This window comes from Aegilops tauschii, chromosome 7, assembly GCF_002575655.3.
Source record: "Aegilops tauschii subsp. strangulata cultivar AL8/78 chromosome 7, Aet v6.0, whole genome shotgun sequence".
Lineage (NCBI taxonomy): Eukaryota > Viridiplantae > Streptophyta > Magnoliopsida > Poales > Poaceae > Aegilops > Aegilops tauschii.
In genome coordinates this window covers 15,961,232-15,989,084 of record NC_053041.3, presented here as the reverse complement: position 1 = coordinate 15,989,084, position 27,853 = coordinate 15,961,232, and the positions used below count along the sequence as shown (strand labels likewise).

Genomic DNA, 27,853 nt, shown 5'->3' with positions numbered 1-27,853 from the left:
TAATATAATATAATATAGGTAATAGGTACAGATATAGATACATATAGATTTCGCTGGGAACCTTCACCTTCCCGTCCTCTCAACATCTGTCGGATCGGCGCTGTATTTCCGCAATTCATTTAACGGAAAGGGGTTAAGCCCGCTTAAAAACCTTTTACTGTTGGCCAAAGAGAAAGTAGAAAATTTTGCCACAATTTGGCAAGGGAAACATGGACAACAATTGACATCAATCTAAGCTGGTCCAGAGCATTTTGATTTCTCCAGCTGCATGAACCCCAAATAGATCCATCACCATCAGTTTAGAACCAAATGGTATCACAAAGCAGCCATGTGTTTTCCCTTTAGGCTTTAGCTATATCTATCAGCAAATTTATCACTACACAACAATGGTCCACACTGAACAAGCTGTATGTATAAACGCTGGCTTAGCTAACACAACAACGGCAGCAGCACTGTACAATTAGCAACAACAGCCTATGTGCTCCCTTGTCTCTGGTCGGCGGCAGGATGTTGCTGCCAGTCTTGTTCGACGAGGCGGGAGGAGCTGAGCTCGGTGGTGCTGTAGAAGGACTCGTCCGGGCAGAAGCCCCCGTACTCCTTCTCGTCCTCCCACCGGAGCACCTCCCTGATGTATCGGAAGGCCTCGTCGACGGTGGGGCCGTCGCGGGCACGCGCCTGCCACACGAAGAGCTTCCGGTCGCCCGTGTGCGCCGCGTACAGGTTCTTGAACTTCATCGCCACATAGAAGAACGCCTGCTGTGCCATCGACTGGTTGTTGTGGGTGCGGAGCGGGTCGAAGTCGCTGAACCACTCGCAGGCGGTGAGTGGGGACCGCCCGATCTTCTCCTCAAAGATGTCGAACTTGTTGAGCACCAGGACGAATGGTGTGTCGCGGAAAGACGGGTGCCTGGGCAAAGAATGTATAGATTCAATAAGTTTTCATCTAGGAATTGAGCTTCGCTAACCCTAGGCAAGCTGTAAAAATGTTCTCATTCTCTATATTAGGCAAGACAGAATCGGTAATGTGCAGTTTACCAGATTGTTAGCCCCTACAGGACCATTTAGCAAATGCAACTGACAAGGTTACTTTACCTGATTGTGGCCTCAAACAAGTCCTTGCTCTGAATCATCTTATTCTCGAGGCGCCTACTGGTGCCACTGGCAGGGGCTCCCAGCTGGTCATAGTCGCTGAGTGCTACAGAGAATATAACCGCGCGGACATCCTCAAACATTTCAACCCATTTGCAGCCCTCATTCAAGCCCTTGGCATTGACTCTAATCAGCTGATATCTGATAAGGGGTAAAAGTAGATGAGAAAATTAAGTTTTTTTGCAACTTGTTTCTCACGAGGAAAGAGTCATCAACCCATGCAAATGCAGAAGGCAGGCAACCTACATACTGCACTACTGATGAAGTAGGGAAAATTACAGTGGCTATGTCTTTTCACCACGATCAACAGATACATTCCACAATACCGACATCAATGTTAATATCTTTAAAAAGATTGCAAGACTTTTTCAGGTAAACTGTAGACAGCAAATAGAAGGATTTAGATGCAGCTTATACATGAGCCAGGAACAGAGCTTACTTGTTTTGTGCCTGGGAGCTTGGGTCATGACTGTCACCATAGAGTTCTGACATAGGGTTCCGTTCGTCCAGAGTGAAGTCAATAAAGGCCAATCCATTTCCTTGTGATACTCCTTCAGCATACAAGACATCTTTCTCTGAAGGTTCATACTCATTGCTTGATACTTCAATAGCCTGCAAGGATGGCATAAAAGAAACAAATCAATTTAGGTACTCAAATAACAATTACTGTGTACACACACAAAAGCAAGGGACATGCACTGCTATGCTGGACAATTCTAGAGAGAGGAAGGACAATGGGTGAAGTCCAGAAACACAAAAGACCCTTATGAGATTGACAAGTTGCATTTCTTAGATTAAACTGCACGTGTATTGCTTAGTTGTCATAATATGAAGTGCTGGTGCAGCATAATCTTTGTAATACAGGCTGTGAACAGGTTAAAGTAAGGGACCATTCCGCACTGAAATCACATATAAATGGTTTGATGTATACCCTGCTCAAGAAATATTCAGCGACATCAGGGAGAAAATACAATTCGTCCTTTCTTTTATATGTTGCTTGTATGGCAGGATGCTTCCACAACTCATCAACGACTGGAGCATATTCACGTGTAGCTGCAGGGAAGAAGGCATCTAGGTCTCCCATTGCTATGATGTCCAAAAGCCAATCTGAGAACTTCTTCAGCTTTGCATTTATTGAGTATATGCAGGAATTTAAACCACTCGATTCGTTTTCCTCTGCATACAAAAAAAGAAACTTCAGCATGCTGCATATGATCTTCAAAAACATTAGTGGCAGAAATATTTGTTTCCTTGCTACCTTGTTGTGTATCCTCATCCTCTGAGTTTGGGTTATTTGATATAGCCAAAGCCTCTTCCTCGAAGCGCTCACGGCCCTCTAGCAGAATCCCAAGGTACTTAAACATGTTGCTTTGGATCATTAGTTTGATATTGTCAAGTTCTTCTGGGGTAAATCTACTTCCATATAGTAACTTAGCCTGTGTCGTAAAACCGAACACCATGAAAATACATACAAGATAAATAAAAAGTCAAAAGTAAACGAATTGGACTTTCAGGATTCAGTTCGAGATTGCATGATATGATGAACAACCTTTTATGATATTCCATAAAGGCTTTGAGACATTTGTCTGAAGCAAAGATACCTATGAGGCTACGGCGACTAGACTAATGTATAAATACCCACTAGCTTGTAGGAGAATGTACCACGGCACGCATAAAAATGTCATCTGAAACATTTGCAAATGTAAAAACTAGCCAAACTCCAGAACAGTAAAAAAAATAGTTTATACACCAAACCGCTGTACTACATGTAGGGAAAAACTTTAGCAATCAACTTCCAGCCATAGTTCGCTGGAAGCATAAAGGTAAGTTGAAGTCCAAACCAAATAAACATCTAACAGAACCTAATGCATTAAATTTTTCTACAAGAACAGGGTCTGACCTGCTTAAATATGGTGCTTGTTCCAGCTCCAGGTGATCCAAGAATAAGAAGTTTTTGTATCCTTTTCTGGTCTAAGTATTCGGGCACTGTTCTTGCTGAATAAGGAGCATCATCTCTGGGCTCAACAGAGTTTGCAGGAGGCACCGGTAGTGAAACCAAGGTGCACACAAAACGTGTCAAAGGCTGCATAACAGGGGATACAGACAATCAAGTTAAAACAAGCAATATAAGAAGGAAGGATGCATTAATTTAAGAAAGGGAGAAGAAAGAATTGAAACTGCGTTGAACAAGATACATACTGACTCCCATATCTTCCCTTTGATATTATTTTGGCCTTCTTCCTCATATCCACCATCATGATAGACCCAGAAGTGAGTATCGCGGGGACATTGAACTTGTGCAAACTGTAAGAATAAAGCAGATATTGTGAAAAGCCCAATAAAAATACAGACACACCATAATTATAATGTACACAGGATTCTCAATTTTGTGTAGCTTAGAGTTACCCTCAGAATTTTCCGTTCGATGCTGGTAATTTCCCTTCCATTCATATAAACCTGAGTGTTGCCATTACTAGCATTGGGCTGAATCTTTCCATTGAAGTTCAGGTTGGTGCTGACAACCCTGTTTGGCTTTTCCCCTTCCTGAAAGTGTAAATGGCGGGTTATTAGCAACGAATACAGGCTTTAAAGAAAGCTATGTTCCTCTACTACCAATAAGCTTTACCTTTCCCCATAGGCCTGACTCCTTGTCATACCAATATCTACCGGGCTTCAGATTTTGAGGAGGCCGTGGGCAGCTAAGCAAGTCTGACATCTCTTCTTGACAAAGAGGGAAGCCATTGACGATGAGTTGCTCGGGCCGGAGCTGGTTGGCCTGGCACTCCTTCTCGGCTTTCAAGATTTGCCTTACCTCCAGCGAGCTGAGCAACCGTGATAATATCCTCGAGCTCTTCCCCAGCTTCGACCGCCTGCCCTCATAGATCGGCCGGCCAATGCAAGTGATACACTTGCGTCCTTCCGGCATCGATCCCATGGCCCTCAGCAGGCAGTAGCCGCAGTACCTCTTGTCGCAGACGATGCACGACTCCTTGCTCTCCCACTTCCTCTTGCCGCACCGGTCGCAGGTCTTCCCCCTCTTCTCCGTCCTGGTCACCGCCACGAACTGCTCCGACCTGGTGTCGTCGAGCTCGCTGCTCTGGTCATACTTGCTATCATCTGCCAGCCCGAAGGTCACCACGTGAGACCTCCTCCCCTGCGGCGCAGCCATGGCATGCCTGCCGCCGTCGTTCTGGCCCCGGTAACTCGGCGCAGACTCGCGCGACACGGAGCGCCGGGAGTCATCGTCAGAGTCGGAGTACCCCTCATTCTGGGGGCCTGAATGGGCAAACTCTGAGCTCCTCCTAACTTGCACGGGCGATGGCGGCTCCTGGCGCGCCCGGGTTGCCGGCCTGGAGGCCTCGTCACGCGGCGCCGAGTCGGCCGGCCCCGCGCCTCTCCTGGCCTGCGGCGGCTCGGCGCGCGCCCGGCTCGCCGGCGGCCTGAAGACGGGCGCGACGGGCACGGTGGCGCCGCCGTTCCCGAGGAGCCCGTAGGAGGCGGAGACAGGCTCGGCCGTGGGCACGTCCGCCATGTCGACGGGGGCGATCCTGGGCACCTCGTAGGCGACGGGCGGGCCGTCGTACTCGAGCGCGATGGAGTAGTCGAGGTTCCCCGCCGCGCCCTCCGGGATGGCGGTCCCCGGCGGCAGCATCCGCCGCAGCATCTCCTCCCAGGTCGCCGTCTCCGTCGCCCCCGACATCTCCCCCTCCCCTCCTCCGGCGCAATCCGCCGAACACCCGCCGCGCAAGGAGAGCTCGGTGGAGTCGAAAAAAGCTCTGTCCTTTGGTGGGGAATTTCTCTGCTTCGTCGTCGCCGCCGCCCTATCCGGCCTGGCTTGCCTGGGCGACGGTCAAGGCCCCGCGCTCCCCACCCCGCCAACTACCACCACGCATCGGCGAGGCCGGTCAACCGGAGGAAAGAGGAAAATCCAAATCTTTGTGGAACGGGTCAAGCCGCCGGGCGGGGAAAGGGACGGCGCGGTTGGACGGACGGGCGCCACCAACCGCGGAATCGAGATTTACCGCCGAACTCCGGGGTGGAAAGGAAATGGTGGGCGAGCGAGAGCGGGTTCAGACTTGGGGAGACGACGGCCGTTGGGGATATTTCGCCGCTGGCGTGGCCGTGCTGTGGTGTGTGACGGTGAGAGTGGATTTTTCACCGTGCTTGGACTAGAGTGGTAACAAGTTAATCAACGGCTAAATGAAAAATCTGGAGAGACACTCTCTGCTTCCCGGTTCATGCCTTGCAAAGTTCCAAAAAAATAAACTTTTGACTCAAACACAAAATTCATGTGTGCCTTACAAACTTTTGACTCAAACACAAAACTCATAGGCCTTACAAATTTGGAAAAAGGGGGCACTTCCTCCATCCGCAGTAAACATGCCCGTGGGCTGACGGAGCTCGTCTGTTTCTACTAGACCGTGGGGAGAAACGCGTTCGGTTTACCCTCTATCGCCCTCCCATCACTCCTTCTGTTGAGGGTTGACCCCAAATGGTGGAGGATTGCGAGCGGGGTTGGCGGAATCCGTTTGGGGTTGGGGGTATGTCGAGCAATTATACCTCTCTAGGGAGTATTCCATCCTACGCACCAAAAATATTTTTGTAAATATAGAAAAAGTATGAACAAATTTGGTCCGAATATAATCTGCAAATGTTTAGTGGGGGAACCCTTGTATGAATGCGTTCAGTTTTCCCTCGATCACCCTCCGTTTGCTCCGTCTTTCAAGGGAATTTATTGCGAGACGTTATGGGTTAACCCCGAAATGAGGGAGGGACTACTCGCGAGGTTGGCAGGATCTAGGTTCCCGGTTCATATGACCGCTGGTTGTGTATCAATCAAAATTTTGAACGTAATTTATTTGATTCTCCCTCTGTAAGTAGTGATCTAAACTCTCATACATTACTTTGAAAGTTGATTTGTTTCTCGGTAAACTTCACCAAATGTAGACAGACATGTTTGGTTATTGTAGACAGAAATCGGTATGTTTCTTTTCTTGGACACACTTACAAAATGTTGACTCAAAGACAAAGTCCATACATGCCTTGCAAACTTTTGACTCAAACGCAAAATTCATTGTGTGCCCTACAAACTTTTGACTCAAACACAAAATTCATAGGCCATACGAACTTGGGAAAAGGGGGGTACTTCCTCCAACCGTGGTCATCATGCCTGTGGGCTAAGGGAGTCGTCCGTTTCTACTAGGCCACGGGGAGAAACGCGTTCGGTCCTCCCTCTATCGCCCTCCCTTCACTCCTTCTATCGAGGATTAACCCCAAATGGTGGAGGATTGCGCGCGGGGTTGGTGGAATCCATTTGGGGTTGGGGGTAATGTCGAGCAATTATAGCACTCTCATAGAAGTAGCTTCCAAAAAACAACAAAAATCATCATTTTGTGTTTTGGTCTCGCTAAAACGACCCCTGGCCTAGCAATATCCAAATGGAGGAAGTAGTAGATGAAGAACGTGTTGGGGATCGTTGCAGAATTTTAAAATTTTCTACGCATCACCAAGATCCATCTATGGAGTATACTAGCAACGAGGGGAAAGGAGTGCATCTACATACCCTTGTAGATCGCGAGCGGAAGCGTTCAAGTGAACGGGGTTGATAGAGTCGTACTCGCCGTGATCCAAATCACCGATGACCGAGTGCCGAACGGACGGCACCTCCGCGTTCAACACACGTACGGAGCAGCGATGTCTCCTCCTTCTTGATCCAACAAGGGGGAAGGAGAGGTTGATGGAGATCCAGCAGCACGACGGCGTGGTGGTGGAAGTAGCGGGATCCCGGCAGGGCTTCGCCAAGCGCAAGCGGGAGGGAGAGGTGTTGCAGGGGGAGAGGGAGGCGCCAGGGGCTGTGGTGCTGCTGCCCTCCCTCCCCCCCACTATTTATAGGAGCCCTGGGGGGGCGCCGGCCACCCTGGAGATCCCATCTGAGGGGGGCGGCGGCCAAGGGGGGTGGCTTGCCCCCCAAGGCAAGTGTGGCGCCCGCCACCCCTAGGGTTTCCAACCCTAGGCGCAGGGGGAGGCCCAAGGGGGGCGCACCAACCCACTAAGGGCTGGTTCCCTTCCCACTTCAGCCCATGGGGCCCTCCGGGATAGGTGGCCCCACCCGGTGGACCCCCGGGACCCTTCCGGTGGTCCCGGTACAATACCGATAACCCCCGAAACTTTCCCCGTGGCCGAAACTGGACTTCCTATATATAATTCTTCACCTCCGGACCATTTCGGAACTCCTCATGACGTCCGGGATCTCATCCGGGACTCCGAACAACTTTCGGGTTTCCGCATACTAATATCTCTACAACCCTAGCGTCATCGAACCTTAAGTGTGTAGACCCTACGGGTTCGGGAGACATGCAGACATGACCGAGACGCCTCTCCGGTCAATAACCAACAGCGGGATCTGGATACCCATGTTGGCTCCCACATGTTCCACGATGATCTCATCGGATGAACCACGATGCCAAGGATTCAATCAATCCCGTATACAATTCCCTTTGTCAATCGGTACGTTACTTGCCCGAGATTCGATCGTCGGTATCCCAATACCTTGTTCAATCTCGTTACCAGCAAGTCACTTTACACGTACCGTAATGCATGATCCCGTGGCTAACTCCTTAGTCACATTGAGCTCATTATGATGATGCATTACCGAGTGGGCCCAGAGATACCTCTCCGTCATACGGAGTGACAAATCCCAGTCTCGATCCGTGCCAACCCAACAGACACTTTCGGAGATACCCGTAATGCACCTTTATAGTCACCCAGTTACGTTGTGACGTTTGGTACACCCAAAGCACTCCTACGGTATCCGGGAGTTGCACGATCTCATGGTCTAAGGAAAAGATACTTGACATTGGAAAAGCTCTAGCAAACGAACTACACGATCTTTTGTGCTATGCTTAGGATTGGGTCTTGTCCATCACATCATTCTCCTAATGATGTGATCCCGTTATCAACGACATCCAATGTCCATAGCCAGGAAACCATGACTATCTGTTGATCAACGAGCTAGTCAACTAGAGGCTTACTAGGGACACGTTGTGGTCTATGTATTCACACATGTATTACGATTTCCGGATAACACAATTATAGCATGAACAATAGACAATTATCATGAACAAGGAAATATAATAATAACCATTTATTATTGCCTCTAGGGCATATTTCCAACAGTCTCCCACTTGCACTAGAGTCAATAATCTAGTTACATTGTGATGAATCGAACACCCATAGAGTCCTGGTGTTGATCATGTTTTGCTCTAGGGAGAGGTTTAGTCAACGGATCTGCTACATTCAGGTCCGTATGTACTTTACAAATATCTATGTCTCCATTCTGAACACTTTCACGAATGGAGTTGAAGCGACGCTTGATATGCCTGGTCTTCCTATGAAACCTGGGCTCCTTGGCAAGGGCAATAGCTCCAGTGTTGTCACAGAAGAGAGTCATCGGGCCCGACGCATTGGGAATCACCCCTAGGTCGGTAATGAACTCCTTCATCCAGATTGCTTCTTGCGCTGCCTCTGAGGCTGCCATGTACTCCGCTTCACATGTAGATCCCGCCACGACGCTTTGCTTGCAACTGCACCAGCTTACTGCCCCTCCATTCAAAATATACACGTATCTGGTTTGTGACTTCGAGTCATCCAGATCTGTGTCGAAGCTAGCGCCGACGTAACCCTTTACGACGAGCTCTTCGTCACTTCCATAAACGAGAAACATATCCTTAGTCCTCTTCAGGTACTTCAGGATATTCTTGACCGCTGTCCAGTGTTCCATGCCGGGATTACTTTGGTACCTACCTACCAAACTTACGGCAAGGTTTACATCAGGTCTGGTACACAGCATGGCATACATAATAGACCCTATGGCCGAGGCATAGGGGATGACACTCATCTTTTCTCTATCTTCTGTCGTGGTCGGGCATTGAGCCGTGCTCAATTGCACACCTTGCAATACAGGCAAGAACCCCTTCTTGGACTGATCCATATTGAACTTCTTCAATATCTTGTCAAGGTACGTACTCTGTGAAAGACCAATGAGGCGTCTTGATCTATCTCTATAGATCTTGATGCCTAATATATAAGCAGCTTCTCCAAGGTCCTTCATTGAAAAACACTTATTCAAGTAGGCCTTTGTACTTTCCAAGAATTCTATATCATTTCCCATCAATAGTATGTCATCCACATATAATAAGAGAAATGCTACAGAGCTCCCACTCACTTTCTTGTAAACACAGGCTTCTCCATAAGTCTGTGTAAACCCAAACGCTTTGATCATCTCATCAAAATGAATGTTCCAACTCCGAGATGCTTGCACCAGTCCATAGATGGAGCGCTGGAGCTTGCATACCTTGTTAGCATTCTTAGGATCGACAAAACCTTCCGGCTGCATCATATACAATTCTTCCATAAGAAAGCCATTAAGGAATGCCGTTTTGACGTCCATTTGCCATATCTCATAATCATAGAATGTGGCAATTGCTAACATGATTCGGACGGACTTCAGCTTCGCTACGGGTGAGAAAGTCTCATCGTAGTCAACCCCTTGAACTTGTCGATAACCCTTAGCGACAAGTCGAGCCTTATAGATGGTCACATTACCATCCGCGTCTGTCTTCTTCTTAAAGATCCATTTATTTTCTATGGCTCGCCGATCATCGGGCAAGTCAGTCAAAGTCCATACTTTGTTTTCATACATGGATCCTATCTCGAATTGCATGGCTTCTAGCCATTTGTTGGAATCCGGGCCCGCCATCGCTTCTTCATAGTTCGAAGGTTCACCGTTGTCTAACAACATGATTTCCAGGACAGGGTTGCCGTACCACTCTGGTGCGGAATGTGTCCTTGTGGACCTTCGAAGTTCAGCAGTAACCATATCTGAAGCTTCATGATCATCATCATTAACTTCCTCCCCAGTTGGTGTAGGCACCACAGGAACATCTTCCCGCACTGCGCTACTTTCCGGTTCGGAAGGGGCGACTAGCACCTCATCAAGTTCCACTTTCCTCCCACTTAATTCTTTCAAGAGAAACTCTTTCTCCAGAAAGGACCCGTTCTTGGCAACAAAGATCTTGCCTTCGGATCTAAGGTAGAAGGTATACCCAATGGTTTCCTTAGGGTATCCTATGAAGACGCATTTTTCCGACTTGGGTTCGAGCTTTTCAGGTTGAAGTTTCTTGACATAAGCATCGCATCCCCAAACTTTTAGAAACGACAGCTTAGGTTTCTTCCCAAACCATAATTCATACGGTGTCGTCTCAACGGATTTCGACGGAGCCCTATTTAAAGTGAATGCGGCAGTCTCTAAAGCATAGCCCCAAAATGAGAGCGGTAGATCGGTAAGAGACATCATAGATCGCACCATATCCAATAGAGTGCGATTACGACGTTCGGACACACCATTTCGCTGAGGTGTTCCAGGCGGCGTGAGTTGTGAAATGATTCCACATTTCCTTAAGTGTGTACCAAATTCGTGACTTAAATATTCTCCTCCACGATCTGATCGTAGGAACTTTATTTTTCTATCACGTTGATTCTCAACCTCACTCTGAAATTCCTTGAATTTTTCAAAGGTCTCAGACTTGTGTTTCATTAGGTAGACATACCCATATCTACTCAAGTCATCAGTGAGAGTGAGAACATAACGATAGCCTCCGCGAGCCTCAACACTCATTGGACCGCACACATCGGTATGTATGATTTCCAATAAGTTGGTTGCTCGCTCCATTGTTCCGGAGAACGGAGTCTTGGTCATCTTACCCATGAGGCATGGTTCGCACGTGTCAAATGATTCGTAATCAAGAGACTCCAAAAGTCCATCAGCATGGAGCTTCTTCATGCGCTTGACATCAATGTGACCAAGGCAGCAGTGCCACAAGTATGTGGGACTATCGTTATCAACTTTACATCTTTTGGTATTCACACTATGAATATGTGTAGCATCACGTTCGAGATTCATCAAGAATAAACCATTGACCAGCGGGGCATGACCATAAAACATATCTCTCATATAAATAGAACAACCATTATTCTCGGATTTAAATGAGTAGCCATCTCGAATTAAACGAGATCCAGATACAATGTTCATGCTCAAAGCTAGCACTAAATAACAATTATTGAGGTTTAAAACTAATCCCGTAGGTAAATGCAGAGGCAGCGTGCCGACGGCGATCACATCGACCTTGGAACCATTCCCGACGCGCATCGTCACCTCGTCCTTCGCCAGTCTCCGCTTATTCCGCAGCTCCTGTTTTGAGTTACAAATATGAGCAACCGCACCAGTATCAAATACCCAGGAGCTACTACGAGTACTGGTAAGGTACACATCAATTACATGTATATCACATATACCTTTGGTGTTGCCGGCCTTCTTGTCCGCTAAGTATTTGGGGCAGTTCCGCTTCCAGTGACCACTTCCCTTGCAATAAAAGCACTCAGTCTCAGGCTTGGGTCCATTCTTTGACTTCTTCCCGGCAACTGGCTTACCGGGCGCGGCAACTCCCTTGCCGTCCTTCTTGAAGTTCTTCTTACCCTTGCCTTTCTTGAACTTAGTGGTTTTATTCACCATCAACACTTGATGTTCCTTTCTGATCTCCACCTCCGCTGATTTCAGCATTGAATCCTCAGGAATGGTCTTTTCCATCCCCTGCATATTGAAGTTCATCACAAAGCTCTTGTAGCTCGGTGGAAGCGACTAAAGGATTCTGTCAATGACCGCGTCATCCGGGAGATTAACTCCCAGCTGAGACAAGCGGTTGTGTAACCCAGACATTCTGAGTATGTGCTCACTAACAGAACTATTTTCCTCCATTTTACAGCTGAAGAACTTGTCGGAGACTTCATATCTCTCGACCCGGGCATGAGCTTGGAAACCATTTTCAGCTCTTCTAACATTTCATGATAATTAAGTTCATCTAATCAAATTATTCAATGAACTCCCACTCAGATAGACATCCCTCCAGTCATCTAAGTGAAACATGATCCGAGTCAACTAGGCCGTGTCCGATCATCACGTGAGACGGACTAGTTAAGATCGGTGAACATCTCCATGTTGATCGTATCTTCTATACGACTCATGCTCGACCTTTCGGTCTTCCGTGTTCCGAGGCCATGTCTGTACATGCTAGGCTCGTCAAGTCAACCTAAGTGTATTGCGTGTGTTCCGAGGCCATGTCTGTACATGCTAGGCTCGTCAACACCCGTTGTATGCGAACGTTAGAATCTATCACACCCGATCATCACGTGGTGCTTCGAAACAACGAACCTTCGCAACGGTGCATAGTTAGGGGGAACACTTTCTTGAAATTATTATAAGGGATCATCTTACTTACTACCGTCGTTCTAAGCAAATAAGATGCAAAACATGATAAACATCACATGTAATCAAATAGTGACATGATATGGCCAATATCATTTTGCTCCTTTGATCTCCATCTTCGGGGCGCCATGATCATCTTCGTCACCGGCATGACACCATGATCTCCATCATCATGATCTCCATCATTGTGTCTTCATGAAGTTGTCACGCCAACGATTACTTCTACTTCTATGGCTAACGCGTTTAGCAATAAAGTAAAGTAATTTACATGGCGTTATTCAATGACACGCAGGTCATACAAAATAATAAAGACAACACCTATGGCTCCTGCCGGTTGTCATACTCATCGACATGCAAGTCGTGATTCCTATTACAAGAATATGATCAATCTCATACATCACATATATCATTCATCACATCTTCTGGCCATATCACATCACAAGGCACATGCTACAAAAACAAGTTACACGTCCTCTAATTGTTGTTGCAAGTTTTTACGTGGCTTGTATAGGTTTCTAGCAAGAACGTTTCTTACCTACGTAAAACCACAACGTGATATGCCAATTTCTATTTACCCTTCATAAGGACCCTTTTCATTGAATCCGTTCTCACTAAAGTGGGAGAGACAGACACCCGCTAGCCACCTTATGCAACTAGTGCATGTCAGTCGGTGGAACCTGTCTCACGTAAGCATACGTGTAAGGTCGGTCCGGGCCGCTTCATCCCACAATACCGCCGAAACAAGATAAGACTAGTAGTGGCAAGAAAAATTGACAACATCTACGCCCACAACTGCTTTGTGTTCTACTCGTGCATAGTAACTACGCATAGGCCTGGCTCATGATGCCACTGTTGGGGATCGTTGCAGAATTTTAAAATTTTCTACGCATCACCAAGATCCATCTATGGAGTATACTAGCAACGAGGGGAAAGGAGTGCATCTACATACCCTTGTAGATCGCGAGCGGAAGCGTTCAAGTGAACGGGGTTGATGGAGTCGTACTCGCCGTGATCCAAATCACCGATGACCGAGTGCCGAACGGACGGCACCTCCGCGTTCAACACACGTACGGAGCAGCGACGTCTCCTCCTTCTTGATCCAGCAAGGGGGAAGGAGAGGTTGATGGAGATCCAGCAGCACGACGGCGTGGTGGTGGAAGTAGCGGGATCCCGGCAGGGCTTCGCCAAGCGCAAGCGGGAGGGAGAGGTGTTGCAGGGGGAGAGGGAGGCGCCAGGGGCTGTGGTGCTGCTGCCCTCCCTCCCCCCACTATTTATAGGAGCCCTGGGGGGCGCCGGCCACCCTTGAGATCCCATCTGAGGGGGCGCGGCGGCCAAGGGGGGTGGCTTGCCCCCCAAGGCAAGTGTGGCGCCCCCACCCCTAGGGTTTCCAACCCTAGGCGCAGGGGGAGGCCCAAGGGGGGGTGCCCCAGCCCACTAAGGGCTGGTTCCCTTCCCACTTCAGCCCATGGGGCCCTCCGGGATAGGTGGCCCCACCCGGTGGACCCCCGGGACCCTTCCGGTGGTCCCGGTACAATACCGATAACCCCCAAAACTTTCCCGGTGGCCGAAACTGGACTTCCTATATATAATTCTTCACCTCCGGACCATTCCGGAACTCCTGATGACGTCCGGGATCTCATCCGGGACTCCGAACAACTTTCGGGTTTCCGCATACTAATATCTCTACAACCCTAGCGTCACCGAACCTTAAGTGTGTAGACCCTACGGGTTCGGCAGACATGCAGACATGACCGAGACGCCTCTCCGGTCAATAACCAACAACGGGATCTGGATACCCATGTTGGCTCCCACATGTTCCATGATGATCTCATCGGATGAACCACGATGTCGAGGATTCAATCAATCCCGTATACAATTCCCTTTGTGAATCGGTACGTTACTTGCCCGAGATTCGATCGTCGGTATCCCAATACCTTGTTCAATCTCGTTACCGGCAAGTCACTTTACTCGTACCGTAATGCATGATCCCGTGGCTAACTCCTTAGTCACATTGAGCTCATTATGATGATGCATTACCGAGTGGGCCCAGAGATACCTCTCCGTCATACGGAGTGACAAATCCCAGTCTCGATCCGTGCCAACCCAACAGACACTTTTGGAGATACCCGTAGTGCACCTTTATAGTCACCCAGTTACGTTGTGACGTTTGGTACACCCAAAGCACTCCTACGGTATCCGGGAGTTGCACGATCTCATGGTCTAAGGAAAAGATACTTGACATTGGAAAAGCTCTAGCAAACGAACTACACGATCTTTTGTGCTATGCTTAGGATTGGGTCTTGTCCATCACATCATTCTCCTAATGATGTGATCCCGTTATCAACGACATCCAATGTCCATAGCCAGGAAACCATGACTATCTGTTGATCAACGAGCTAGTCAACTAGAGGCTTACTAGGGACACGTTGTGGTCTATGTATTCACACATGTATTACGATTTCCGGATAACACAATTATAGCATGAACAATAGACAATTATCATGAACAAGGAAATATAATAATAACCATTTATTATTGCCTCTAGGGCATATTTCCAACAGAACGTTGAAGCTGGAATTCACTTAGGACAGCATATGATGTCTATGGATTAAGAAAAGGTGAATCTTCAAAGGCAATCTGCTGCGAATATATAAGCCATGTAGAATTATTTTTAAGTAAAACATTTTTGAAGTTTGAACAAGTCTATATCAAAATGTTATTGACTAGTCTTTTTTTAATATAAACTTGTCCAAACTTAAAATCTGCAAGCATTATAAATCGAAAACCTGTTATCCAATTCGGCTCTAGGGAGTATTTCATCCTACACGGCAAAAAATATTTTGTAAATATATAAAATTATGATCAAATTTGGAAATGTATGTATTCATGTCCAAGTATTATCTGCAGTTGTTTAGGGTGGAAACCCTTGTATGAATGTGTTCAGGTTTCCCTCTATAGCCCTCCCTTCACTCCTTCTATCGAGGATTAACCCCAAATGGTGGAGGATTACGCGCGGAGTTGGTGGAATCCATTTGGGGTTGGGGGTAATGTCGAGCAATTATAGCACTCTCATATAAGTAGCTTCCAAACAACAACAAAAATCATCATTTTGTGTTTTGGTCTCGCTAAAACGACCCCTGGCCTAGCAATATCCAAATGGAGGAAGTAGTAGATGAAGAACGTTGAAGATGGAATGAACTTAGTGTTGGGGAACATAGTAATTTCAAAATTTTCCTACGCACACATAGGATCATGGTGATGCATAGCAACGAGAGGGGAGAGTGTGTCCACGTACTCTCGTAGACCGAAAGCGGAATCGTTAGCACAACGCGGTTGATGTAGTCGTACGTCTTCACGATCCAAGTACCGAACGCACTACACCTCCGAGTTCAGCACACGTTCAGATCGATGACGTCCCACAAACTCCGATCCAGCAGAGCTTCACGGGAGAGTTCCGTCAACACGACGGCGTGATGACGGTGATCATGTTGCTACCGATGCAGGGCTTCGCCTAAGCACTGCTACGATATGACCGAGGTGGATTATGGTGGAGGGGGGCACCGCACACGGCTAGAAAAGATCAACAGATCAACTTGTGTGTCTAGAGGTGCCCCCCTGCCCCCGTATATAAAGGAGCAAGGGGGAGGCCAGCCGGCCCCTGTAGGCGCGCCAGGAGGAGGAGTCCTCCTCCTAGTAGGAGTAGGACTCCCCTCTTTCCTACCCCTACTAGGAGGGGGAAAGGAAGGGGGAGAGGGAGAAGGAAAGGGGGGCGCCGCCCCCCCTCTCCTAGTCCAATTCGGACCAGAGGAGGAGGGGCGCGCGGCCTGCCCTAGGCCAGCCCTCTCTCTCTCCACTAAGGCCCATAAGGCCCACTATTTCTCCCGGGGGGGGGTCCGGTAACCCTCCGGCTCTCCGGTTTTCTCCGAAACCACCCGGAACACTTCCGGTGTCCGAATATAGTCGTCCAATATATTGATCTTTACGTCTCGACCATTTCGAGACTCCTCGTCATGTCCGTGATCATATCAGGGACTCCGAACTACCTTCGGTACATCAAAACACAAAAACTCATAATACCGATCGTCACCTAACTTTAAGCGTGCAGACCCTACGGGTTCGAGAACTATGTGACATGACCGAGACACGTTTCTGGTCAATAACCTATAGCGGAACCTGGATGCTCATATTGGCTCCCACATATTCTACGAAGATCTTTATCGGTCAAACCGCATAACAACATACGTTGTTCCCTTTGTCATCGGTATGTTACTTGCCCGAGATTCGGTCGTCGGTATCTCAATACCTAGCTCAATCTCGTTACCGGCAAGTCTCTTTACTCGTTACGTAATGCATCATCCCGCAACTAACTCATTAGTCACATTGCTTGCAAGGCTTATTGTGATGTGCATTACCGAGAGGGCCCAGAGATACCTCTCCGATAATTGGAGTGACAAATCCTAGTCTCGATCTATGCCAACTCAACAAGTACCATCGGAGACACCTGTAGAGCACCTTTATAATCACCCAGTTACGTTGTGACGTTTGGTAGCACACAAAGTGTTCTGCCGGTATTCGGGAGTTGCATAATCTCATAGTCATAGGAACATGTATAAGTCATGAAGAAAGCAATAGCAACATACTAAACGATCAAATGCTAAGCTAACGGAATGGGTCAAGTCAATCACATCATTCTCTAATGATGTGATCCCGTTAATCAAATGACAACTCATGTCTATGGCTAGGAAACTTAACCATCTTTGATTCAACGAGCTAGTCAAGTAGAGGCATACTAGTGACACTCTGTTTGTCTATGTATTCACACATGTATCAAGTTTCCGGTTAATACAATTCTAGCATGAATAATAAACATTTATCATGAAATAAGGAAATAAATAATATCTTTATTATTGCCTCTAGGGCATATTTCCTTTAGTCTCCCACTTGCACTAGAGTCAATAATCTAGTTCACATCGCCATGTGATTTAACACCAATAGTTCACATCATCATGTGATTAACACCCATAGTTCACATCGTCATGTGACCAACAGCAAAAGGGTTTACTAGAGTCAATAATCTAGTTCACATCGTTATGTGATTAACACCCAAAGAGTACTAAGGTGTGATCATGTTTTGCTTGTGAGAGAAGTTTAGTCAACGGGTCTACCACATTCAGATCCGTATGTATTTTGCAGATTTCTATGTCAACAATGCTCTGCACGGAGCTACTCTAGCTAATTTCTCCCACTTTCAATATGTATCCAGATTGAGACTTAGAGTCATCTGGATCAGTGTCAAAACTTGCATCGACGTAACCCTTTACGACGAACCTTTTGTCACCTCCATAATCGAGAAAATAATTTTGACCGCTGTCAAGTGATCTACTCCTAGATCACTATTGTACTCCCTTGCTAAACTCAGTGTAGGGTATACAATAGATCTGGTACACAACATGGCATACTTTATAGAACCTATGGCTGAGGCATAGGGAATGACTTTCATTCTCTTTCTATCTTCTGCCGTGGTCGGGCTTTGAGTCTTACTCAATTTCATACCTTGCAACACAGGCAAGAACTCTTTCTTCGACTGTTCCATTTTGAACTACTTCAAAATCTTGTCAAGGTATGTACTCATTGAAAAAACTTATCAAGCGTCTTGATCTATCTCTATAGATCTTGATGCTCAATATGTAAGCAGCTTCACCGAAGTCTTTCTTTGAAAAACTCCTTTCAAATACTCCTTTATGCTTTCCAGAAAATTCTACATTATTTCCGATCAACAATATGTCATTCACATATACTTATCAGAAATGCTGTAGTGCTCCCACTCACTTTCTTTGTAAATATAGGCTTCACCGCAAGTCTGTATAAAACTATATGCTTTGATCAACTCATCGAAGCGTATATTCCAACTCCGAGATGCTTGCACCAGTCCATAGATGGATCACTGGAGCTTGCACATTTTGTTAGCACCTTTAGGATCGACAAAACCTTCTGGTTGTATCATACACAACTCTTCTTTAAGAAATCCATTAAGGAATGCAGTTTTGACATCCATTTGCTAGATTTCATAAAATGCGGCAACTGCTAACATGATTCAGACAGACTTTTAAGCATCAATACGAGTGAGAAAATCTCATCGTAGTCAACACCTTTGAAATTGTCGAAAACATTTTGCGACAATTCGAGCTTTGTAGATAGTAACACTACTATCAGCGTCTGTCTTCCTCTTGAAGATCCATTTATTCTCAATGGCTTGCCGATCATCGGGCAAGTCAACCAAAGTCCATACTTTGTTCTCATACATGGATCCCATCTCAGATTTCATGGCCTTAAACCATTTTGCGGAATCTGGGCTCATCATCGCTTCCTCATAGTTCGTAGGTTCGTCATGGTCAAGTAACATGACTTCCAGAACATGATTACCGTACCACTCTAGTGCGGACCGTACTCTGGTTGACCTACGAGGTTCGGTAGTAACTTGACCTGAAGTTTCATGATCATCATCATTAATATTCCTCACTAATTGGTTTAGGCATCACTGGAACTGATTTCTGTGATGTACTATTTTCCAATTCGGGAGAAGGTACAATTACCTCATCAAGTTCTACTTTCCTCCCACTCACTTCTTTCGAGAGAAACTCCTTCTCTAGAAAGGATCCATTCTTAGCAACGAATATTTTGCCTTCGGGTCTGTGATTAGAAGGTGTACCCAACTGTCTCCTTTGGGTATCCTATGAAGACACAATTCTCCGATTTGGGTTTGAGCTTATCAGGATGAAACTTTTTCACATAAGCATCGCAACCCCAAACTTTAAGAAATGACAACTTTGGTTTCTTGCCAAACCACAGTTCATATGGTGTCGTCTCAACGGATTTAGATGGTGCCCTATTTAACGTGAATGCAGCTGTCTCTAATGCATAACCCCAAAACGATAGTGGTAAATCGGTAAGAGACATCATAGATTGCACCATATCTAATAAAGTACGGTTACGATGTTCGGACACACCATTATGCTGTGGTGTTCTAGGTGGCGTGAGTTGCGAAACTATTCCGCATTGTTTCAAATGAAGACCAAACTCATAACTCAAATATTCTCCTCCACGATCAGATCGTAGAAACTTTATTTTCTTATTACGATGATTTTCCACTTCACTCTGAAATTATATGAACTTTTCAAATGTTTCAGACTTATGTTTCATCAAGTAGATATGCCCATATCTGCTCAAATCATCTGTGAAGGTCAGAAAATAACGATACCCGCCGCGAGCCTCAACACTCATCGGATCGTATACATCAGTATGTATTATTTCCAATAAGTCAGTTGCTCGCTCCATTGTTTCGGAGAATGGAGTCTTAGTCATCTTGCCCATGAGGCATGGTTCGCAAGCATCAAGTGATTCATAATCAAGTGATTCCAAAAGCCCATCAACATGGAGTTTCTTCATGCGCTTTACACCAATATGACCTAAATGGCAGTGCCACAAATAAGTTGCACTATCATTATTAACTTTGCATCTTTTGGCTTCAATATTATGAATATGTGTATCACTACCATCGAGATCCAACAAACCATTTTCATTGGGTGTATGACCATACAAGGTTTTATTCATGTAAACAGAACAACAATTATTCTATAACTTAAATAAATAACCGTATTGCAATAAACATGATCAAATCATATTCATGCTCAACGCAAACACCAAATAACACTTATTTAGGTTCAACACTAATCCCGAAAGTATAGGGGGTGTGCGATGATGATCATATCAATCTTGGAACTACTTCCAACACACATCGTCACCTCGCCCTTAACTAGTTTCTGTTCATTCTACAACTCCGGTTTCAAGTTACTAATCTTTAGCAACTGATATCAAATACTGAGGGGTTGCTATAAACACTAATAAAGTACACATCAATAACATGTATATCCAATATACCTTTGTTCACTTTGCCATCCTTCTTATCCGCCAAATACTTGGGGCAGTTCCGCTTCCAGTGACCAGTCCCTTTGCAGTAGAAGCACTTAGTCTCAGGCTTAGATTCAGACTTGGGCTTCTTCACTTGAGCAGCAACTTGCTTGCCATTCTTCTTGAAGTTCCCCTTCTTCCCTTTGCCCTTTTCTTGAAACTAGTGGTCTTGTCAACCATCAACACTTGATGCTTTTTTTGATTTCTACCTTCGTCGATTTCAGCATCACGAAGAGTTTGGGAATCGTTTCTGTTATCCCTTGCATATTATAGTTCATCATGAAGTTCTAGCAACTTGGTGATAGTGACTAGAGAACTCTGTCAATCACTATCTTATCTGGAAGATTAACTCCCACTTGATTCAAGTGATTGTAGTACTCAGACATTCTGAGCACATGCTCACTAGGTGAGCTATTCTCCTACATCTTGTAGGCAAAGTACTTGTCAAAGGTGCCATACCTTTCGACATGGGCATGAGTCTGAAATACTAATTTCAACTCTTGGACCATCTCATATGCTCCGTGGCGTTTCAAAAACATCTTTGAAGCCCCGATTCTAAGTCGTAAAGCATGATGCACTAAACTATCAAGTAGTCATCATATCGAGCTTGCCAAACGTTCATAACGTCTGCTTTTGCTCCTGCAATCGGTCTGTCACCTAGCGGTGCATCAAAGACATAATTCTTCTGTGCAGGAATGAGGATAATCCTCAGATCACGGATCCAATCCACATCATTGCTAATAACATCTTTCAACTTAGTTTTCTCTAGGAACATATCAAAAATAAAACAGGGGAGCTAAACGCGAGCTATTGATCTACAACATAGATATGCTAATACTACCAGGACTAAGATCATGATAAATTATATTTCAATTAATCATATTACTTAAGAACTCCCACTTAGATAGACATGCCTCTAATCATCTAAGTGATCACGTGATCCATATCAACTAAACCATAACCGATCATCACATGAAATGGAGTAGTTTTCAATGGTGAACATCACTATGTTGATCATATCTACTATATGATTCACGCTTGACCTTTCGGTCTCAGTGTTCCGAGGCCATATCTGCATATGCTAGGCTCGTCAAGTTTAACCCGAGTATTCTGCATGTGCAAAACTGTCTTACACCCGTTGTAGATGAACGTTGAGCTTATCATACCCGATCATCACGTGGTGTCTCGGCACGACAAACTTTGGCAACGGTGCAAACTCAGGGAGAACACATTTACCTTGAAATTTAGTGAGAGATCATCTTATAATGCTACCATGAAACAAAGCAGAATAAGATGCATAAAGGATAAACATCACATGCAATCAATATAAGTGATATGATATGGCCATCATCATCTTGTGCCTTTGATCTCCATCTCCAAAGCACCATCATGGTCACCATCGTCACCGGCGCGACACCTTGATCTCCATCGTAGCATCGTTGTCGTCTCGCCAACTATTGCTTCTATGACTATCGCTACCGCTTAGTGATAAAGTAAAGCAATTACAAGGCGATTGCATTGCATACAATAAAGCGACAACCATATGGCTCCTGCCAGTTGCCGATAACTCCGTTACAAAACATGATCATCTCATATAATAAATATAGCATCATGCTTTGACCATATCACATCACAACATTGTTGGAAATATGCCCTAGAGGCAATAATAAATGGTTATTATTATATTTCTTTGTTCATGATAATCGTCTATTGTTCATGCTATAATTGTATTGTCCGGAAATCGTAATACATGTGTGAATGCATAGACCACAACGTGTCCCTAGTAAGCCTCTAGTTGACTAGCTCGTTGATCAACAGATAGTCATGGTTTCCTGACTATGGACATTGGATGTCATTGATAACGGGATCACATCATTAGGAGAATGATGTGATGGACAAGACCCAATCCTAAGCATAGCATAAAAGATCGTGTAGTTTCGTTTGCTAGAGCTTTTCCAATGTCAAGTATCTTTTCCTTAGACCATGAGATCGTGCAACTCCCGGATGCCGTAGGAGTGCTTTGGGTGTGCCAAACGTCACAACGTAACTGGGTGACTATAAAGGTGCACTACGGGTATCTCCGAAAGCGTCTGTAGGGTTGGCACGGATCGAGACTGGGATTTGTCACTCCGTGTGACGGAGAGGTATCTCTGGGCCCACTCGGTAATGCATCATCATAATGAGCTCAATGTGACTAAGGCGTTAGTCACGGGATCATGCATTGCGGTACGAGTAAAGAGACTTGCCGGTAACGAGATTGAACAAGGTATTGGGATACCAACGATCGAATCTCGGGCAAGTAACATACCGATTAACAAAGGGAATTGTATACGGGATTGACTGAATCCTCGACATCGTGGTTCATCTGATGAGATCATCGTGGAACATGTGGGAGCCAACATGGGTATCCAGATCCCGCTGTTGGTTATTGACCGGAGAGGCGTCTCGGTCATGTCTGCATGTCTCCCGAACCCGTAGGGTCTACACACTTAAGGTTCGGTGACGCTAGGGTTGTAGAGATATGTGTATGCGGAAACCCGAAAGTTGTTCGGTGTCCCGGATGAGATCCCGGACGTCACGAGAGGTTCTGGAATGGTCCGGAGGTGAAGAATTATATATAGGAAGTCAAGTTTCGGCCACCGGGAAAGTTTCGGGGGTTACCGGTATTGTACCGGGACCACCGGAAGGGTCCCGGGGGTCCATCGGGTGGGGCCACCTATCCCGGAGGGCCCCGTGGGCTGAAGTGGGAAGGGAACCAGCCCCTAGTGGGCTGGGCGCCCCCCCATGGGCCTCCCCCCTGCGCCTAGGGTTGCAAACCCTAGGGTGGGGGGGCTTCCCACTTGCCTTGGGGGGCAAGGCACCCCCCTTGGCCGCCGCCCCCCACCCTAGATGGGTTTGGCCGGCGCCCCCCTCCCAAGGGGGCCTATATAAAGGGGGGCAGGGAGGGCAGCAAAATCTCAGCCTTGGGCGCCTCCCTCCTCCCCTGCTACACCTCTCTCTCTCGTAGAAGCTCGGCGAAGCCCTGCCGGCATCCCGCTACATCCACCACCACGCCGTCGTGCTGCTGGATCTCCATCAACCTCTCCTTCCCCCTTGCTGGATCAAGAAGGAGGAGACGTCGCTGCACCGTACGTGTGTTGAACGCGGAGGTGCCATCCGTTCGGCACTCGGTCATCGGTGATTTGGATCACGGCGAGTACGACTCCGTCATCCACGTTCATTGGAACGCTTCCGCTCGCGATCTACAAGGGTATGTAGATGCACTCCTTTCCCCTCGTTGCTAGTATACTCCATAGATGCATCTTGGTGAGCGTAGGAAATTTTTTTAAATTATGCTACGATTCCCAACAGTGGTATCAGAGCCAGGCCTATGCGTAGTTACTATGCACGAGTAGAACACAAAGTAGTTGTGGGCGTTGATGTTGCCAATTCTTCTTGCCGCTACTAGTCTTTTCTTGTTTCGGCGGTATTGTAGGATGAAGCGGCCCGGACCGACCTTATACGTACGCTTACGTGAGACAGGTTCCACCGATTGACATGCACTAGTTGCATAAGGTGGCTAGCGGGTGTCTGTCTCTCCTACTTTAGTCGAAACGGATTCGATGAAAAGGGTCCTTATGAAGGGTAAATAGAAATTGGCAAATCACGTTGTGGTCATACGTAGTTAAGCAACGTTCTTGCTAGAAACCTACAAACCACGTAAAAACTTGCAACAACAATTAGAGGACGTCTAACTTGTTTTTGCAGCAAGTGCTATGCGATGTGATATGGCCAGAAGATGTGATGAATGATATATGTGATGTATGAGATTGATCATATTCTTGTAATAGGAATCACGACTTGCATGTCGATGAGTATGACAACCGGCAGGAGCCATAGGAGTTGTCTTTATTATTTTGTATGACCTGCGTGTCATTGAATAACGCCATGTAAATTACTTTACTTTGTTGCTAAATGCGTTAGCCATAGAAGTAGAAGTAATCGTTGGCGTGACGACTTCATGAAGACACAATGATGGAGATCATGGTGTCATGCCGGTGACGAAGATGATCATGGTGCCCCGAAGATGGAGATCAAAGGAGCATAATGATATTGGCCATATCATGTCACTATTTGATTGCATGTGATGTTTATCATGTTTTTGCATCTTATTTGCTTAGAACGACGGTAGTAAGTAAGATGATCCCTTATAATAATTTCAAGAAAGTGTTCCCCCTAACTGTGCACCGTTGCGAAGGTTCGTTGTTTCGAAGCACCACGTGATGATCGGGTGTGATAGATTCTAACGTTCGAATACAACGGGTGTTGACGAGCCTAGCATGTACAGACATGGCCTCGGAACACACGCAATACACTTAGGTTGACTTGACGAGCCTAGCATGTACAGACATGGCCTCGGAACACGGAGGACCGAAAGGTCGAGCATGAGTCATATAGAAGATACGATCAACATGGAGATGTTCACCGATCTTGACTAGTCTGTCTCACGTGATGATCGGACATGGCCTAGTTAACTCGGATCATGTTTCACTTAGATGACTAGAGGGATGTCTATCTGAGTGGGAGTTCATTAAATAATTTGATTAGATGAACTTAATTATCATGAACTTAGTCTAAAATCTTTACACTATGTCTTGTAGATCAAATGGCCAACATTGTCCTCAATTTCAACACGTTCCTAGAGAAAACCAAGCTGAAAGATGATGGCAGCAACTATACGGACTGGGTCCGGAACCTGAGGATCATCCTCATAGTAGCCAAGAAAGATTATGTCCTAGAAGCACCGCTATGTGAAGCACCAATCCCACAAAACCAAGACGTTATGAACGCTTGGCAGCAGCGTGCTGATGATTACTCCCTCGTTCAGTGCGGCATGCTTTACAGCCTAGAACCGGGTCTCCAAAAGCGTTTTGAGAAACATGGAGCATATGAGATGTTCGAGGAGCTGAAATTGGTTTTCCAAGCTCATAACCGGGTCGAGAGATATGAAGTCTCCGACAAGTTCTTCAGCTGTAAAATGGAGGAAAATAGTTCTGTAAGTGAGCACATACTCAGAATGTCTGGGTTGCACAACCGCTTGACTCAGCTGGGAGTTAATCTCCCGGATGACGCGGTCATTGACAGAATCCTTCAGTCGCTTCCACCAAGCTTCAAGAGCTTTGTGATGAACTACAATATGCAGGGGATGGAAAAGACCAATCCTGAGGTATATTCGATGCTGAAATCAGCGGAGGTGGAAATCAGAAAAGAACATCAAGTGTTGATGGTGAATAAAACCACTAAGTTCAAGAAGGGCAAGGGTAAGAAGAACTTCAAGAAGGACGGCAAGGGAGTTGCCGCACCCGGTAAACCAGTTACTGGGAAGAAGTCGAAGAATAGACCCAAGCCCGAGACTGAGTGCTTTTATTGCAAGGGAAGTGGTCACTGGAAGCGGAACTGCCCCAAATACTTAGCGGACAAGAAGGCCGGCAACACCAAAGGTATATGTGATATACATGTAATTGATGTGTACCTTACCAGTACTCGTAGTAGCTCCTGGGTATTTGATACCGGTGCGGTTGCTCATATTTGAAACTCAAAACAGGAACTACGGAATAAACGGAGACTGGCGAAGGACGAGGTGACGATGCGCGTCGGGAATGGTTCCAAGGTCGATGTGATCGCCGTCGGCACGCTACCTCTGCATCTACCCACGGGATTAGTTTTAAACCTCAATAATTGTTATTTAGTGCCAGCTTTGAGCATGAACATTGTATCTGGATCTCGTTTAATTCGAGATGGCTACTCATTTAAATCCGAGAATAATGGTTGTTCTATTTATATGAGAGATATGTTTTATGGTCATGCCCCACTGGTCAATGGTTTATTCTTGATGAATCTCGAACGTGATGTTACACATATTCATAGTGTGAATACCAAAAGATGTAAAGTTGATAACGATAGTCCCACATATCTGTGGCACTTCCGCCTTGGTCACATTGGTGTCAAGCGCATGAAGAAGCTCCATGCAGATGGACTTTTGGAGTCTCTTGATTACGAATCATTTGACACGTGCGAACCATGCCTCATGGGTAAGATGACCAAGACTCCGTTCTCCGGAACAATGGAGCGAGCAACCAACTTATTGGAAATCATACATACCGATGTGTGCGGTCCAATGAGTGTTGAGGCTCGCGGAGGATATCGTTATGTTCTCACTCTCACTGATGATTTAAGTAGATATGGGTATGTCTACCTAATGAAACACAAGTCTGAAACCTTTGAAAAGTTCAAGGAATTTCAGAGTGAGGTTGAGAATCAACGTGACAGGAAAATAAAATTCTTACGATCAGATCGTGGTGGAGAATATTTAAGTCACGAATTTGGTACACACTTAAGGAAATGTGGAATAGTTTCACAACTCACGCCGCCTGGAACACCTCAGAGAAATGGTGTGTCCAAACGTCGTAATCGCACTCTATTGGATATGGTGCGATCTATGATGTCTCTTACCGATTTACCGCTCTCATTTTGGGGCTATGCTTTAGAGACTGCCGCATTCACTTTAAATAGGGCTCCGTCTAAATCCGTTGAGGCGACACCGTATGAATTATGGTTTGGGAAGAAACCTAAGTTGTCGTTTCTAAAAGTTTGGGGATGCGATGCTTATGTCAAGAAACTTCAACCTGAAAAGCTCGAACCCAAGTCGGAGAAATGCGTCTTCATAGGATACCCTAAGGAAACCATTGGGTATACCTTCTACCTCAGATCCGAAGGCAAGATCTTCGTTGCCAAGAACGGGTCCTTTCTGGAGAAGGAGTTTCTCTTGAAAGAATTGAGTGGGAGGAAAGTGGAACTTGATGAGGTGATAGTCACCCCTTCCGTGCCGGAAAGTAGCGCAGCGCGGGAAGATGTTTCTGTGGTGCCTACACCGACTGGGGAAGATGTTAATGATGATGATCATGAAGCTTCGGATCAAGTTGCCACTGAACTTCGTAGGTCCACAAGGACACGTTCCGCACCAGAGTGGTACGGCAACCCTGTCCAGGAAATCATGTTGTTAGAAAACGGTGAACCTTCGAACTATGAAGAAGCGATGGCGGGCCCGGATTCTGACAAATGGCTAGAAGCCATGAAATCCGAGATAGGATCCATGTATGAAAACGAAGTATGGACTTTGACTGACTTACCCGATGAGCGGCGAGCCATAGAGAACAAATGGATCTTTAAGAAGAAGACGGACGCGGATGGTAATGTGACCATCTACAAAGCTCGACTTGTCGCTAAGGGTTATCGACAAGTTCAAGGGGTTGAGTACGATGAGACTTTCTCACCCGTAGCGAAGCTGAAGTCCGTCCGAATCATGTTAGCAATTGCCGCATACTATGATTATGAGATATGGCAGATGGACGTCAAAACGGCATTCCTTAACGGCTT

At 46.1% G+C, this 27,853-nt stretch overlaps 1 protein-coding gene across 1 annotated transcript; it reads right to left on the bottom strand.

The window, feature by feature from the left end:
• Nucleotides 1-220: 220 nt before the first annotated feature.
• LOC109777282 (extra-large guanine nucleotide-binding protein 3) lies at nucleotides 221-5,227 on the bottom strand. The gene is made up of 9 exons (XM_020335933.4): nucleotides 3,776-5,227; nucleotides 3,556-3,693; nucleotides 3,349-3,453; nucleotides 3,050-3,232; nucleotides 2,408-2,585; nucleotides 2,081-2,325; nucleotides 1,589-1,761; nucleotides 1,093-1,290; nucleotides 221-907 (listed from the first exon to the last, which is right to left on the bottom strand). Exons 1-9 carry the CDS (start codon nucleotides 4,847-4,849, stop codon nucleotides 475-477), a joined length of 2,727 nt encoding a protein of 908 aa, XP_020191522.2. The 5' UTR covers nucleotides 4,850-5,227; the 3' UTR covers nucleotides 221-474.
• Nucleotides 5,228-27,853: the final 22,626 nt, after the last annotated feature.

What these genes read in the sequence shown, in the direction of transcription:
- LOC109777282 (XM_020335933.4), bottom strand. Translation starts at nt 4,849, where the DNA reads ATGTCGGGGGCGACGGAGACGGCGACCTGGGAGGAGATGCTGCGGCGG. An exon ending in AGTCAGGCCTATGGGGAAAG is followed by an intron (nt 3,694 to 3,775) that starts GTAAAGCTTATT and finishes TTACACTTTCAG; the next exon opens with GAAGGGGAAAAGCCAAACAG. An exon ending in AAGGGAAGATATGGGAGTCA is followed by an intron (nt 3,233 to 3,348) that starts GTATGTATCTTG and finishes CCTGTTATGCAG; the next exon opens with CCTTTGACACGTTTTGTGTG.